The 12,830-nt window shown below is 43.0% G+C and overlaps 1 protein-coding gene across 1 annotated transcript in view; it reads left to right on the top strand.

The window, feature by feature from the left end:
- CYBB (cytochrome b-245 beta chain) overlaps nucleotides 1–12,830 on the top strand; it is a 166,074-nt gene that overhangs the window by 75,096 nt on the left and 78,148 nt on the right. Inside the window, exon 6 of the mRNA XM_069204244.1 lies at nucleotides 9,693–9,883. Coding sequence (XP_069060345.1) covers nucleotides 9,693–9,883 — 191 coding nt within the window. The remainder of the gene's footprint in view (nucleotides 1–9,692; nucleotides 9,884–12,830) is intronic.

Below are 12,830 nucleotides of genomic sequence, written 5' to 3'. Positions count from 1 at the left end.
TCATTGATTCAGTTTCTTCTTTTAGTTGAAGAACCTGAACCATGAGGGAGTTATCAGTTTTCTTCAGCCTTCTGACTAGATGTCTGATTTTTAGAGGTGAATAGATATCGCTGATTTCCTGCTATGTCGTCCTTTTTCTTGTTGCCTTGCCCTGCTGAAGATTTATGACTTCCATTTTTGAGTCCCAAGGTGAATTCCCCACCTGCTATCAGCTTCAACTCGCACTTAGCTACCGATCTACCACAACCAGTTGTCAGTTGGTGCTTAACAATTGTTCGCCGTATTTTTAATTCAAACTTTAAAAATTCATACTTCCATTTCCTCTCTTTGGAATTTTGTCATTTTTGTGTCATTGTATGTATTAAAATACTCTAATTTTTTTTTATTGGTTCGGGATTTTATTTGTTTGTGTTCTGACCTTATTACTGTTTTAGGTGCTACATAAATACTCTTGGCATTACCTCTAAGTTAAGCCTGTCTAGTCTGTACCAAACCTACCATGCGGATTCACTCTGAAAAGGGATGTGATTATTTCTAGACTTGGGTAGGTACGCACCGCAAATAATGAAAACCTAATCATAAGAGAGGGGAACACCCACAAGAGATAGAGCTTATTATTCTTGGTGATCTACTTCAGGTGGTTGCAGGATAGGATGATGCTAGCAACAGTTACAGGGATTCCACATTAGGTTGACGTTGATGCAGCAGACATTTTAGTGCTGTCACTCATGTCACAGAAGTTATCTATATGGGACAGTTTAACCAAAGTTGTAGAAGATGCATTGAAAAGCCATTTTAAATGTGCATTCCGTTAGAATAATGTTAGAAGCATGGTGGTATTGAGGGTAAATTAAATGTTTGAAGTACTAAACTGATATTATTATGTCATTTAAACTTTAGACTAATAGTGTGGATTGAAACAATACTGACTTTCTAATGATTGATTAATTAAATATGCATGCAAACATAGAGAAAATGCAGTTCCACAATAAATTGACTGAAATATATTAACAGAGGTATTTCACTTATAGTATTGGAATCTAAATCTTACTCATTTGCATTAGCCTAAGTGAGGCCTGTGAGGCCCTGTTTTCCATGAATGTGTGGAAAATGCAAAGTCATTTCCTTAATGTGAGCTTCTTTCAGATTTCGTTCCCATGAGAAGACTAGCTTTGGTAATTGACCCTTTTCATTTTAGACATAAAGAGAAACTGAAACAATGTCCCTGAAGGTAGAACATCCTGAAGGGTGGGCTGACATTATTTAGAATTGTTTCAAACTTGCGTGGAGCTACATGGATGGAAGATGTTCCCTTGACGGACCTGGGAAGATGTGCTAATGTTTCATTTGAAGTTGTGTGATTGATTTCTATTTGATGATGGCCCTTTAACATAAAATGGACTGTCACTCAGAGTGAATCAGATTGTCGTACGAACTTTGATATGTCGTTGAACTTTGGTCAGATCCTCCCCTGGAGAAATCCCTCTCAGAAGCAGATGAAGAATCTTGCTTGCTGAGCCCTTTAGAGAGGTATCTTCCTCTCTGCTTTTGCCCCTTTGAGATGCCTTGCTGAAACGTAAAGATTGTTTTCCAAATCCCTGCAGAAGACTCTTGATTGAGCTTCTGACATGCTGACGCTAGCAGGTCTTACAGCCTTAAGGCAGGGTGCATTATATTCCATGTGAGAGCTTATCTGCATGAGCAGATATGCCCTTGCTATGTCTTTGTTGATTCTCAGGCATAGTAAGTGTCCAAAGAAGCCATTTAAATGCATGTGCCAGACACTTGTCACTACGAGTTCCACAGATACATGATGGCTTCTCTGAATATAGGGATGTTTGGTATCAAACATCTCAGAATAATAAACCCTCACTGACCTCAGAGGTGCCCCCTGTACAGCTTCTAGTGTGGTGACTGACTGGTCCTGACCAGTTCAGCCACCACAGATGCATTTCTGGCCCACCAAGGTAAGAACCACAGCTCTTGAGGGCCTGAGACAAAAGCCTGCACTGGGAGGGGGTGTTATCACCTCACCCAGATAGGATGGACATTCCAGGATGGGGAGCTTCAAAGACCTTGCTGCCTTTGTAATGCAACCCACATCTCCCCAGATGGTGGAGATGAATGACCCCCCCCCCATCCCGACCGCACTTTTGGCAGGAGCACAGGCAGAAATTTTAGTCAGTTTAGGAGGTGTGCACACTTCATTCCTGTCCCACCCCTAAGGTGGAAGAGCTGAAGTGGACACTACTTTTGAAGTTCCTCCATCTTGTTTGGAAGGAATTAGGCCAGTAGGGTTAGGGGTATGCCCACTTCCCAGCAGAAGTGGTCATAGAAAGTGCTGTCTGGAGTGACTGGCTGGTTTGTTTCTGATCAGTGCCTAGTACTTACCTCAACTCCTTGAAATTGGCCTTGTAAGTCTTTGTTAACCCTGTATTTGCTGAACATTGTTTTCCTCCATAGGATAACATTGAGAGAACTCTGAAAATTGCACTGTGTTGATTTCTAAAATTGCAAATTATTTATGCTTAAATTCTACTTACCTGATTACAAAGTTCTTGGGTTTGAAACATATATAAAAAAAAAAGTATTTTTCTAAATTGGTCTCTGATTTGTCCTTTGAGTGTGTCTCATTTATTAACTTTCTGAGTACAACAAATGCTAAGCACTACCCTCTGAAAAGCCTAACTTCTCGCCCACACTAAAACAAATAGAGCATTAGTCTTTTCTACTTTTGCCTCTGCACTACCAATTGGGGGTCCTATGGACTCTCTGCACAGAGTATGCAATTTTAGTTCACTATATAGAGAGCCAGCTTCCTACAGTAATTGTAGGGTTTCCCAGTGCCCAGCTAAATTTCAGCTCTGCTGATTTAAAACTGACTTGATGTTTGTCAAACCCGAACAACACTTATTGCCAGATGTATCAAGCTCCTGGTTTTCATTTCTTAAATAGTGAATTTTACGAATTCACTATTTATGAAATGCAAAATGGGATGTATGAAAATTGTGATTCGGTAATAGCAGGTTCTGAAAAATTACGATTGCAACTTGCGAGTTCCAAATACCGAATCGCAAAAATAGCAAATCGGTATTTGGAAATCGCAAATTGTGTTACCGGTAATCTGGAACAGCCTGATGACATCACAACCAGAAAGTGAGTCAGTACATGCTGTTTCCAGGAGCCCCAGCCACAGGAGCAGGCAGAGAGACCCAGCCAGGCACCAGGGATGCAGTCTTGAGAGTCAGCCAGGACCAAACAAAACAATGGCTACTGATGGGAATGTGAAGGAGAAAGGAGAGAGGAAGCGCAAACTTAAATTTAGTGAGCAGGAATTGGAGGTGCTCACAGAGGAGATGGTCAGAAACCATGCAAAGTTATTTGCAAAACACTCACTACAGGTGCTGGAAGGTGAGAAGAGAAAAATGTGGTCATACATCCAGACCAAAATATGCACAGTGGGTGTTGTGCAGCGCTCCATCGAGGAGATACGCAAGCGCTGGTACGACTTGTGTTCACGTGCCAGAGAGAGGTTAGCAAGCAGGCTGAAGGAGGCAAGGAGCACTGGAGGAGGACCACCCACCCAGACACCGTCCCCACCAATGGAAGACATGGTGGAGTCAACACTGCTTCCTGAAGCTGTCAGCGGTGTCACTGACATTGACACCTCAGGCACACCCAGCACCAGTAAATGTAAGGGCAGTAATGATGTGTTTCCCCATATGTGCATGTGCAAATAGCCCTTAGAAAGTACCTATGGCACTATGCCGTGTGATAAGTAGTCCATGCCACATTTTACATACAACACAACAATGCTGTTAGACTTTTCATCCTTGGCGTGGTCTCCCTTAACACTTTGCCTCTGTTTCCCAGGTTGTTGATGTGTGCTGGACCCTGTTTTTGCTGTTTTTGTTACTCTAGGCAGTTTACCACTGCTAACTAGTGCTAAAGTGCAAGTGCTCCTATACAAAATGTGTATGTAATTGGTTCATCCATGATTGCCATATTTGATTTACTGGTAAGTCCCTCGTACAGTGCACTAGAGGTGCCCATGGCCTGTAAATCAAATGCTACTAGTGGGCCTGCAGCACTGTTTGTGCCACCCACCATAGTAGCTCATACCTGCCACTGCAGTGTCTGTGTGTGCAGTTTTAAACTGCCAATTAGACTTGGCAAGTGTACCCACCTGCCAGGCCTAAACCTTCCCTTTTCTTACATGTAAGACACGCCTTAGGTAGTCCTAGGTATCCCCATGGGCAGGTTGCAGTGTATGTTTAAGGTAAGACAAATACTAATGTGTTTTATATGTCCTAACAGTGAAATACTGCTAAATTTGTTTTTCACTGTTGCAAGGCCTATCTCTCCCATAGGTTAACATGGGGGCTGCCTTTAAATATAATTGAAGTGTAGATTCCCTTTGGGAGCGGATAGACATGTGGAGTTTGGGGTCTCTGAGCTCACAATTTAAAAATACATCTTTGAGTAGTTGGTTTTAAGATTGCGTGTTTGAAAATGCACTTTTGGAAAGTGAGCATTTTCTTGCTTAAACCACTCTGTGACTCTGCCTGTTTGTGGGTTCTCTGTTTGGGTCAGTTTGACAGTTGGGCTCTAGACCGAGCTCTAGACCGTGACACAAAGGGGGCTGGGGTGTAGCCTGCATATCCTGATGAGCCATCTGTGCTAGGAGGGAGGGGAGGAGTGGTCACTCACACCTGAAAGGACTTTGCCTGCCCTTACACAATGCAGTCTCCAACACCCTGGTGTGTGTCTGGGGCCTGGCCTGGGCACGGCAGGATTTCACAAACAAGACAGACTTTGCTTTGAAGTAAGCCTACTTCAAAGGGCAAAATGGGTATAAGAAGGGCACCCAAAACCACAGACTCTAGATCACTTCTGGAAACCAAGAGGAGCCTCTGCCTGGAGAAGAGCTGAAGAGCTGAGGAAGAAGAGCTGCCCTGCCTGTGCTTTGTGGTGCTATCCTGCAGTTGCTGCTTCAACCTGTGCAAGAGGACAAAGACTGGACTTTGTGTGCCTTCCTACTTGTGAAGATCTCTCCAAGGGCTTGAAATAGAGCTTGTCTCCTGTTGTTGAAGTCTAAGGGACAGCAAAGACTTCTCTCTGCCAGCACTGGAACCTCTGCTGAGACTCCTACCCTGCCAAGTCATGCCCATCCAGTTCCTGTGACTCTGAAAGGAGAAGCTGGCAGAACAAGAGTAAGAAATCAACACACAGACCACCGTGCGGGGAAAAGATTGACACAACTCTGTGACGCAGCTGAAAAATCGACACGCCACTGTCTTCGTGGCTCAAATCGATGCTCACCTGCAGCGCGGCTGGAAGAACGATGTACGCAGCTGGAGAAACGACGTGCAGCATCGCTGACGGAGGCTGGTGAGATCGCAACCCACTCTGTGTTGTTTTCGGATCATCGTGCGGCCGAATTTCTGACATAAACATCTCTGGGCATGTAAAAACGACGCAAGGCCTGCCCTGACCCATCAGTGCTGTTCGTATTGACGCATCACTCCCCTGCAGAGCGAAGAAACGATGCACACCGACCCGACTGAAGGAGAAACAGCGCACGGTCTCCCTCGTGAGTGATATCGATGCATCAAAAGCCCTTTTTGAGTCACACTCACCCATGCAGGTTATTTTTGACGCACCCAGGTAAATTTTCACGCTAACAGAGTTAGTGTTGTGTTTAAAATTACATAAAGAATCTTTCGGGCTTTTAGTTGATAACTTGTATTGTGCAGTTTTGTCATTTTGGTCTTGTTTTGTTTAGATAAATATTCTCTATTTTTCTAAACCTGTGTTGTGTCATTTTGTAGTGTTTTCATGAAGCTACTGTGTGTGTTCGTACAAAAACTTTACACCTAGCACTCTGAAGTTAAGCCTGCCTGCTCGTGCCAAGCTACCAAGGGGGTGAGCGGCGGTTAGCTGAGGATGATTCCCTTTTACCCTCACTAGAGTGAGGGTTCTTGCTTGGACAGGGGGTAACCTGACTGCCAACCAAATACCTCATTTCTAATAAATGCATTTTGGGAGTGGTAGTCCACACCCCTAAAGTGCATCTACAACATAAATAGCGAGATAGTGTAAAACCAAACAGATACACAACACAAAAGACTTTCAGAGATACTATGCCAGGGTAAATTTAATCTTATTACGCAACTGTGAGAGTACATATCCAAAAAAGACATGCTGCACATTGTTGTTGCAGATGTTCCGGGCCCTGACGCAGCAGAAGTTGGAAATGTGGGGGATTGCGAAAGTCAGTCACAGTCCGACTCAAACACTAGTGAGTCCATCATACAAGCACTAACTAGACGCAGGGCAAGAGTGAGACCCCTCCCTGAGTATAACCTGGACTCAGTTGAATTGCCTGATGAAGTACCCACACCACCCCCAGAGGCTAGAAGCACCGACAGACAGCAGTCCCTGCCCCAGCGTCAGTCCACTCCCCTCAGGAGGCGTCGCGAAGAAGGCAGACAGTGCACAGAGCAAGGTGAGGGCCCATCACTGTTTGGTGGCCTTGAGGCTTCCATGCTGAAAGTGCAGCACCTGCAGTATAAACACATAAGGTCAGCGCACAGGCTGTTGGTGTGAATCGATCATAACATGGGAGCAATGCACAGGCAGTTTGAGTCTCTCAATGACAACATGTGATCAATGCACAAGCAGTTGGAGTCTCTCAATAACAACATGTGCAAGCTGCATGAGGGACAGCAAACAGCAGTAGAACATGCAAGGGAGATGACAAATGCCATTAGGGAACTGATGTGATGCAGCAGGAGCATGTCAGCCACCATAGGTGCCATCACCAACTGATGGGTAGGTTGGATGGGTTCTGCAGATCTGTCAATCGGCTCACTTCAACAACTGCTTTGGTGTCACGATGTGCTGTGGGCATGCAAGTGGAGATGGCACATTGCAGTCAGGACTTCGCACGAGGATTGGTGCAAATCACCAATGTTTTGGAGACAATGCAGATAGCCCAGAGTGCTACAAACAGCAAACTGGATGGTGGGGATAGTGAGGAGCTCTCTAACCTCAGCAGTCTCACAGCCTCTGTGATGGATCCTAGGCGTCGCAGTACCCGGCACAGTACTGTCTCGGAACCCGCAACAAGAGGTGCCACTGAGACCACTGAGCACTCAAGTGGAGTGCATGGACGTAGAAAGTAATGTTGAGGTACAGGGGACTTGCATATCATGTAGCAATACAGTGATACTATGATGCTAATAGTGTGACACTGTAACTACGACCTGTTTGTGTATGGTGCTTACCTATGTCCAAATCATACATATATTACCTGAAGTCAAGGCAATAAAGATGCTACCTACAGCAATACATAAAAGTTGATGTGGTGTTGTCATTACTTACATCAGAAATAGTTGTGCGTGATCTCAGCACGTCTTTGTCTGCCCTCTGCTGCACTGCTTCTGTCTGCTGGCTGAAGGGATGGCAAGGGATCGTCAACCTCATCGGAGTGAGGCTCTGTGGGTTCCACTGGTATGCCCCTCGTTGTTGTGATGTTGTGCAACATAGCACATGTAGCCACGGTTTTGCAGGTGTTTTCGGGGCTGTATTGCAGTGCACCACCACTCTTGTGCAGGATTCGGAAACGGCTCTTCAGCCAGCCGAAGGTCCTCTCTACAACGCTGCATGTCATCCTGTGTGCTGCATTGTACCTCCTTTCACCTGGCATGGCAGGATTCAGATAGGGTGTTAGGATGAAGAACTGCACTGCATAGGCACTGTCTCCTAGAATGACAGGAGAGTAAAATTAGTAATTGTTATCCATGACATCACATAAACATTAAGGTGACATTGTCAACTGTTGCATTACCAAGAAAGTATCCTTCGCCAAACTCCCCCGCAAGTAGTCTTGGGTGTATTCCACTATGTCTGAAGATGTAGGAGTCATGTGTGCTACCTGGGTATCTGGCCACAAGATCCGTTATAACGTTAGAGGCATTGCTTATGACTTGTATGTTCATGGAATGTGTACTCTTTCTGTTCCGATAAACATACTCTGTGGCAGATGGTGGATAGATAGCTACATGTGTCCCATCGATGAAGCCAATTACCTTGGAATTGGGCAATCGGGTTGAAATTGTATTTAGTTTGCTGCAAATCATGTGGGGTGTTGGGGAATCTTCTGTGCAGATAGATTTTGCTAAGCATGGCATTGAGGAATGCATTGAAGAAGCGTAAAAGCGCACTCTGTGCGACACCTCCAGCTGCTGCTATGACCCCTTGATAGCTCCCTGAGGCTAAGCGGTACAGGGAGCATAATACCTGCACAAGGATGGGTATGCTATTGGTCCTGTGTGTGTTTCACTGCAGTAGGGGTGTAGATCAGCTATCAGGTCAAGTATCATGGCTGAGTTTAACCTGTACTTATCATATATCTCCTCCTCTGTCTGGTCAAAAAGAGTTATGTGCACTCTGTAAATGCACTCCTGTCTCCTCCTCCCTTTCCTCAAATATGCCAGGATCCTCATCCTCCTCACCATGACGTACAGTGCAGCCATTGTAGAAAAGAGTCATTCTGGGCCTCTTTATATAGGTTGCACCTGTTTACCACCTGATTTCAATTCGTGGCAAACTGCACATGCAAAAACCCATTCTGCAAATAATCGCAATTTGCAACTTGTTGATGCATTGCGATTCGGGTTTTGTGAATCACAGAATGCAATTGGCAAAATCTCGTCGCTATTTGCGAATCACAGTATACGATTCGCAATATCTTGTCGCAATTGTAAGGAATCACTATTTTAGCGATTCCTTAAAATTGCACTGTGAATGCCTTTCATACATCGTGAAATAGATTTTGCATTACATTCTTATTGAATGCTTAGTTTTAAATAATGTTAGTTTGTCTGAATTCATTTTGTCACCTTGTCCAACCCTTGATGATCCTGTAATTTTGTCTTGAGAGCTGCCTACATGACTTTGAGCTTATGTTTGTAATAAATCCCTTAACTTTATTCATGGCTGGAGTTTTCCTTGTATGGCCACATTGGTCATACTGTGCAATTAATTGGTTTGTATTGAAATTTTGTTGTATGGTTCTACCACATCCTATGCAGGAGCCAAAGATCCATTGACCTCGATGAGCATTGATTCCTGCAAAAAATGAAAATGCTCCAGCAGCATCATTATTTTCCTGAGACTAGAATGGGTACATTTGCAGAATCCAGCGTGATTTATGTTTCTTGGTTGGAGACATTTCTTCACTGCATAAGACTCTTAGTGGTAAACAATGGAACACCAGGTAGTGGCAGGGTTCTGTTAAAAAGTAAAACAGAAGGGTATTTATTTGTGTATAAAATATTACATTAGAAAAAGCTGTAACTAACCTAGTAACATGACAACTTCAGCTGATTCTCATGAAGTGCTAATTGATAAGTGCCATGAACATATTTTTCAAGCAATACTCCTCAAAATTGCTTAGAAAACATTTGTTCTGTTAGTGTATATTACAACGTATCATCTCTTGTATTCTAAAGCGTAGTTTTAATTTCATATCTGTACATACATTACTCATAACATAATTGTAAGGCCACCTATGTAATTTGCTATGTTCGGTAGTAGTGTCAGTTTAGGATTAATTATTGAATTAATGGCAAGCAAACAATTCTACAATGACAAATGTATGCTTTATGTTGTGTTCTTTTATACAGAATCCTATTGGAGGAATAAATGTGGCTTTCACCTTTCTGGCTGGACTCACTGGAGTGATTATTACATTGGCACTGATATTAATAATTACATCATCAACTAAAACTATTCGCAGGTCCTATTTTGAAGTCTTTTGGTATACACATCATCTATTTATCATCTTCTTCATCGGTCTTGTCATCCATGGAGCAGAGTATGTATTTTTGCTGCATATATCACTGTTTCAATTTGAACTTGTGCTGGTACCATTTCACTACAGACACAGGGGTGCTGAAATTATGTCACATGATCTTTGATGTCTTGATGACATCACAGGGAGTCACTTCACTTGACCTTAGACCCCCAAACCATCCCACATGCTTTTTTACCTCTTGGTGACATGGCAGGAAGTCACATCACTTGACCTTCAAACCCCCCCCACCAAAGCCTGACATTCAGCTGCTACTGACTGATAGGAGAGGACATCACATATTCTGAAGTTAGTGTAAAAGTGAGAGAGATAACTTAAAAATCTAGTCAATAAAAGGGAAGCACATGGGCAGCAAGAGGTCCCTAAATATTGCCTCCACCATCAGTGACTAGGCCCCAAAATGCCTTACAATCAGTTATTCAATCTGGATTATTAAGAGGTGCACACAACAGCCCTTCAAGCTAGTCCTGTAGGTGCCACAGAGTGAGGAGACAGTTCATCTGAAATCCAATATTCTGTAACAAACTGGTTACAAGACAATCACTAATGTACCCTCTTCGGTTATTAGATAATGCCAATAGAAGCAATCGTAAATAGATGTCCATAGGAAACTCTGAGGTTCTTGCACAAACTACAGCAAATGTACCGATAAATATAAGTTACTAGTTTCTTCCATAACTCTCCTCACATTTTCTGGTCTCCATAAATGTTAGAAACAATACCATACTTGTTTATTGGGGACACTAGATTCTCTTTACCTTCTAAGTCGACTTAATAGGAGACATTGGAAATGCAGAGAAATGGGGTGTTGTTCAGAATAAAACAGGTCTAAGGACTCATTTAAGACCATAATTTGTTAGTTTTGTTCTTAACATAGTTGGGTGTACAGTATGATCCCTGGAAGATACCTATTTGCTAATTTTGGGGCATATTGAAAAGAGATGTTGATAGAAAATATAATCTATGAGGCGGAATTCATCTTTATTTTTTAAATTTGTTATGAAGATATTGAGGATCAGCCTCATTTTCTGCTTTTCCCATTGTTTGTTATTTCTTTAAAATTCTCTGTGTCCTGATTCAAATCTGATACAATTTGTAAAGAAACTGCTAAATCCACAAAAGATTCCTCTGTATGCGATTTTTATCCCCATAAGTATGCTGCAAGAAATTCTACCAGTGAGTTATCCACCAGATTTACCACTTTCTTGAAAGTTTTCCACAGCTATCAAATTTTAAATCAGGTTTGAGTATTAATTTTTTGGTAACCCGAGTGATTTTGATTCAAGCGCCACTTAAAGAATGCAAAAGATTCTCACCAGTGCAAAAAAAAAAGATTTTTAGTGTTCATTGGGCATTGATCACAATATCCATATGGAACTGAGGATAACTGATAGCATTCTGGATTTTATAGCTAGTCTTTATCATGAACTAGACCAATATATTGCTTAGATATTGAGAGAAAATTGGATTGTTCAAAGCATTGGTATTAAGTATAGCAAATAACAGTAAACAGTTATCTTTCTCCTTTGTTTACACTCCCTCTTTTTTTTATTTCCCTTTTAGTTATAAAATGTAATTTGGAAAGAAACAGCATATTTAATAAATAAACAGATGCCCAATGGCTAGAGTTACTTTCATGCTTTACATTTAATATTTTCCATACCTCCCAATGGTGTCATATAAGGGTAGCTAGTGATAGTAACTGCCACACTGTCTTCCCTTTTGGTAGTGATACATTTGTTCTGATGTTTGCAGGTGGTGGGCACCAACATTCATTTTTGTGACCAGGATGTATTTTCATCATCAGACATTGAACCAGTGCTGGAGAGAGAATATAGAAAGTAGAAGGAAAATAACAATGGGAAAATAGTAAAAAAATCCAGGATAGAGGAAAATGTGAGCAGGATAAAGAGACATGAGGGCATATTTATAAACTTCTCATGCAATGCAGCAAACTATCTTGCTACGCTGTATAAAAGTGAGAGGGAAGCAAAACATATTTAACATTATACACCTCATTCCTTCTCTCTAACTGCTCTGGAGCACAATGTGCTGCTTAGCGCCAAAACAGGAACCTTTGCTCAATGGTGCAAGGGTTACTGCATTGTAGGCAGGATTGTGTTTTGTACAGAAAGGGACAACTTCTTGCCAAAATCAATCTGCAGTGGCATTTTCCTCTTTTAATGTGTGCTGCAGAATTCAGCAGATGTAGAAAGATGAAAAAAACATATTCCTCTTTCTTCCTCAACCCCTGTGGAGCTGTAACATTTTGACACATTCCTAGGTCTACCATTAATGGTAATCAATCAATCAATCAATCAAACTTTTGTAAAGCATGCTACTCACTCACTAGGGTCTCAAGGCGCTGAAAAGGAGGGTGGGGAGGAACTGCTACTGCTCGAATAGCCAGGTCTTGTGGCATTTCCTGAAGGTCAGGAGGTCCTGGGTCTGTCGTATGTGGGTGTGGCGGGTGTTCCAGGTCTTGGGGGCACGGTGGGAAAAGGATCTGCCACTGGCTGTAGTTCGGTGGATGCGAGGGATGGCGGCAAGGGCAAGGTTGGTGGAGCGGAGTTGGCGGGTGGGAGCGTGGAAGGTGAGTCGCTCATTGAGGTAGGCGGGCCCGTGCTGTGAAGAGCTTTGTGGGCGTGGATGAGGAGTTTGAAGGTGATCCTCTTGGTGACGGGAATCCAGTGTAGGTCTCTGAGGTGGGCTGAGATGTGGTCGCGACGTGAGATGTTGAGGATGAGGAGTGCAAAGGCGTTCTGTATACGTTGTAGTTTCTTCTGGAGCTTGGCTGTGGTTCCTGCGTAGAGCACGTTGCCGTAGTCCAGTTTGCTGCTGACGAGGGTGTGGGTGACTGTCCTTCTTGTTTCGATGGGGATCCATCTGAAGATCTTGCGAAGCATGCGGAGGGTGTTGAGGCAGGAAGATGAAACGGCGTTGACTTGAT

The sequence above is a fragment of the Pleurodeles waltl genome, chromosome 8, assembly GCF_031143425.1.
Source record: "Pleurodeles waltl isolate 20211129_DDA chromosome 8, aPleWal1.hap1.20221129, whole genome shotgun sequence".
Taxonomy (NCBI): domain Eukaryota; kingdom Metazoa; phylum Chordata; class Amphibia; order Caudata; family Salamandridae; genus Pleurodeles; species Pleurodeles waltl.
This window is presented reverse-complemented; position numbering and strand designations above follow the sequence as displayed.